The sequence below is a fragment of the Kryptolebias marmoratus genome, unplaced genomic scaffold (genome assembly GCF_001649575.2).
Source record: "Kryptolebias marmoratus isolate JLee-2015 unplaced genomic scaffold, ASM164957v2 Scaffold51, whole genome shotgun sequence".
In the NCBI taxonomy this organism is placed as follows: domain Eukaryota; kingdom Metazoa; phylum Chordata; class Actinopteri; order Cyprinodontiformes; family Rivulidae; genus Kryptolebias; species Kryptolebias marmoratus.
The window spans coordinates 34,141-38,108 of NW_023665785.1; the positions used below are offsets into that span (position 1 = coordinate 34,141).

Below are 3,968 nucleotides of genomic sequence, written 5' to 3' on the forward strand. Positions count from 1 at the left end.
TTAACTCTTACCTGTGCAGGTGATGGTGATGATCAGTTTAACTCTTACCTGTGCAGGTGATGGTCAAGGCCTTGCTGTACCTGGCTGTGAACATAGCAGGTGTGTTCATTAACTACCTGTCTGACCGAACTCAGCGGCAGAGCTTCCTGGAGACCCGGCGCTGCATCGAAGGACGGGTCCGACTAGAGAGGGAAAACCACAGACAGGTGAGTCCAGACCAATCAGAGGCCTCGGTCTGTATGTTCGTTAAAACACCTGCAGACCTCTTTGTTTACTCCTCCTCTTGGTGATTCCAGGAGCGTCTGGTGATGTCCATCCTGCCCCGTTTCCTGGTTCTGGAGATGATCGCTGACATGACGGCTGCAGATGATTATCTGCTGCCTCATCAGTTCCATAAGATCTACATCCACCACTACAAGAACGTCAGGTACTGACGGTTGGTTCTTCCACCGTTTAATCTGCAGTCGGACCAGCTGGTAAATGTCAGAGCAATGATTTGGGTGTTGTTCATCTCTGTAGCATCCTGTTTGCTGACATCATCGGCTTCACGTCTCTGTCTTTGATCCTCTCAGCGCAGGAACTCGTTAGAACTCTAAACGAGCTTTTTGGGCGCTTCGACAAGCTGGCTGAGGTCAGACCGAGCTGAGAAACACATCATGTTCAGCATGTTTAACGTTCCTGTCTGAGAATGAGGCTGTGCGTCTGATCTGTGTAGAAGCACCAGTGCTTGCGGATTAAGATCCTGGGGGACTGTTATTACTGCGTGTCCGGCGTCCCGGAGCCTCAGAGGGGACACGCCCGCTGCTGCGTGGAGATGGGCCTCAGCATGATCAGCACCATTCGGTAAGAGAAACGCCAACATCCCAACCCTCGCTTCCACGGAGCCTTGCAGTCACGTGTTGTGTTGCAGATATGTTCGCCGGGAGCTGCAGCAGGAGGTGGACATGAGGATCGGAGTCCACTCCGGTTCTGTCCTCTGTGGCGTGTTGGGTCTTCAGAAGTGGCAGTTTGACATCTGGAGCTGGGACGTCGACATCGCCAACAGTCTCGAGGCTGCGGGAGTGCCAGGGTCAGAAACACTAACACACTGATCAAAAATACTTGACTGGCAGTTCACAGTCAGCTGGTTCTGATCCATTTTTAAGGCTCAATCCTGGTCCAGGTCGGTAACACTAAGGATCAACGTCCTGCCGGCGGCTGGTAGACGAGTCAAACCGAAATTATTCCATCACATCGGCTCCTTAACCTCCTCAGACTCTGACTGGACCGTTCTGTTGTAGATTAGCTGCTGTGTTTGGGATCATTGTCCTGTTTGTTGGACAGATGGCCTCACATCTGACTCCAGAATCAGCCCACACCATCAGACCTCCACCGCTGTGCTGACAGCTGGTGTCAGTCTGGGTAAACGTCTTTTGGTCACATGTGTCTAAAGGACATTGTCCCAGAAGTCTTGTGGTTCCTTCAGAGCTGCCATGTTGTTTTTAGAGAGAAGAGGCTTTAACCTTTGACCTGCTAACTGAGGCCTGTAGAGGCTGAGATGGAGCTCATTTCTCTGAGCACTGCACGGTCTGACCTTCGGGGTGAATCTGCTAAGCTGTCCACTCCTGGGACTTCTGACAACACTGATAAATGCTCCAGTTCCTTCTGGACTCCATGTTTTAATCTAACAGAAAATAAAGGTCTACATTAATGAGCAGAGCAGAGGAAACTCCTTTAAACAAGCTGAGCTCAGATCAGCCAAAACATGAAAGGATTTCAGCAGCCACAGTTTAACTCTGATGGATGAGGACCAATATCAGAACACTTCTGAGAGTTCGGTTCAGTTTGATTGACCCAGATTAGTTTGGCTTTTCAGCGCGTGGTTAAAAAAACAACGATATTTTCCTCTCAGGCAGGTTCATATCTCGCAGGCCACTCTGGACTGTCTGGATGGGATCTATGAGACAGAGCAGGGGCATGGCCAGGACCGAAGCGAGTTCCTACGGAAACACAACATAGACACGTATCTGATCCGGCCAGCGTCACAGGAGGAGGACCAGGCCCCGAAGGCCAGGCGTCCAAGCTACGATGAAATGACCACGTGGAGCGCTGAGCTGCCGTTTGGAGACATCCTGGGCATGAACTTTGTAAGTGCAACAGATATGACTGAAATATCTGGGTATCTCATGATTCTGTGACCTTTTCTTTCCCCTTCGTCTCTCCGTAGATCCTGGCCACTTTCACCAACGGCTCTCTGACTCAGCTGCCCAATCACATCGCAGCTCAGCGTTCGGGCTCGCGGGAAGTCAACAAGAGAATCCGTCAGGCAATGGAAGTTCGAAGCAGCGAGCGAATGAGGAAGGAGCACATCACCACCTTCACTCAGGTGTTCAAGGACGCCCAAATGGAAGGAAAGGTACCTGACAGTTGAGGGCGGAGCTAGTTCTCAGGTGCAGCCGACGGGTGGGTCATCAGTCTGTGTTTTTAGTACTCTCAGATCAGAGATGAACTCTTCAAGTCCAACATGGTTTGTTCCTTCGTCCTGCTCATCCTGCTGATGGCTGTCCAGGTGCTGATCCCCGCCCCCAGGTACACCTGTCCATCAGCAACAGCTTCTTCAGCCATGTTCTGTAAAATCATCTTTAGTCATATTGTTATGGATGTAGAACCAGAAATGCACCAACCTTAAAACTGTCTGCTCCCAAGCATCAAAGTCATGGGATTATTTCAGTTTAAAATTATACATGTTTAAAAACATTCTTTTATAATATAAACAAGTTTCTTAAATGTTCTTTTTCAGATTTACTAACATTAAAGATAACCTGTAACCTGTCCCCTGTCATGCCTCTTACACATACAAGACAATATCATCTGCGTAAAATCAAACATTCAAACTGCTCCGCCTCCTATTTTACTACAGTTTATCTGTTTTTCTGTACAGGTTGTGTCCAATGGTGGCGCAGTTCAGCTTCAGTGGCTGCGTTTACTTCCTGCTCCTGCTGCTGACTCTGGGGGAGGAGTTTAAACACTGCCCCGCCCCCCTGCAGTCGCTCTGCTGCTGGGTTCATGAAACCAAGGACGCCAGAACGTTGCTCACACTCGCCGCCATTGCAGTGAACTCTGTGATCGCCACTGCGGACATCGTGAGTCAGACATGTTCAGAGTTATCCATGTTGCCTTCACTGCTGCTGGGAAACTTTAGCTGTGAATATGGAGGTCCAATTGATGAGGCAGCATCTGAGAGAAAGTCCTAATGATTAGTCCTTGAATAGTAAGGAAATTCAGAGATGATCTCGTCAAAATCAAGACTCAAAGTTTGAGCTGCTCTCTTTTCATGATTTGAAGACAAAAAATGTTTAAGACAAGAACACCTGAGATTCTCCTGAGAAACACTTTGATGTTCCCTTCTTTGCCTCCTTCCTTCCTTCCTCCCATCTTCCATCGTCTCTTCCTCCAGCTGTGGTGTGATTTCTCAGACTCCAGCGGCGGTGAGGCCATGCTGGCTCCGCCCACCTCCACCTGGCCTAACATCAACATCTGCACCCACCCCGAGGTGCTCGCTCATTCTGCACAAACCTCAATGTTTCCTTGTGTCCACCTGTGGGACGGTAACCTTTGACCTCTTCATTCACAGTACATGGTGCTGAGCTGCGTGGTTGCCATGGTTACCTGCGCCGTGTTCCTCAGGCTGAGCTGCGTGCTGCAGCTGGTGTTCCTGCTGCTGGCCGCCGTCTCCTACACCTACGTCATCGAGACTCACAGGTACGGAGCGCTGCGTTCAGGGGCCGTGGGACCAGAGTGCTGCATTCAGGCGCTGTGGGACCTGAGTGCTGCGTTCAAGAGCTGTGGGACATGAGCATTGTGTTCAGGTGCAGCGGGAACTGAGTGCTGCATTCAGGATCTGTGGGACCCAATCGCTGTTCAGGCGCCACAGGACCTGAGCGCTGCGTTCAGGCGCTGTGGGACCTGAGCGCTGCGTTCAGGCGCTG

General features: G+C 50.5%; 1 protein-coding gene across 1 annotated transcript in view; it reads left to right on the top strand.

Annotated features, from left to right (window-relative positions):
- Window positions 1-56: 56 nt before the first annotated feature.
- The window catches only part of si:ch211-132f19.7 (adenylate cyclase type 8), a gene marked incomplete at its 5' end in the record, with an annotated part of 6,175 nt that continues 2,263 nt past the window's right edge, over window positions 57-3,968 (top strand). The window contains 11 exon segments of the mRNA XM_017404750.3: window positions 57-206; window positions 297-427; window positions 520-631; window positions 716-843; window positions 911-1,069; window positions 1,892-2,126; window positions 2,207-2,395; window positions 2,468-2,568; window positions 2,921-3,122; window positions 3,437-3,532; window positions 3,614-3,741. Of these exon segments, the coding sequence (XP_017260239.2) occupies window positions 57-206; window positions 297-427; window positions 520-631; window positions 716-843; window positions 911-1,069; window positions 1,892-2,126; window positions 2,207-2,395; window positions 2,468-2,568; window positions 2,921-3,122; window positions 3,437-3,532; window positions 3,614-3,741 (1,631 nt within the window).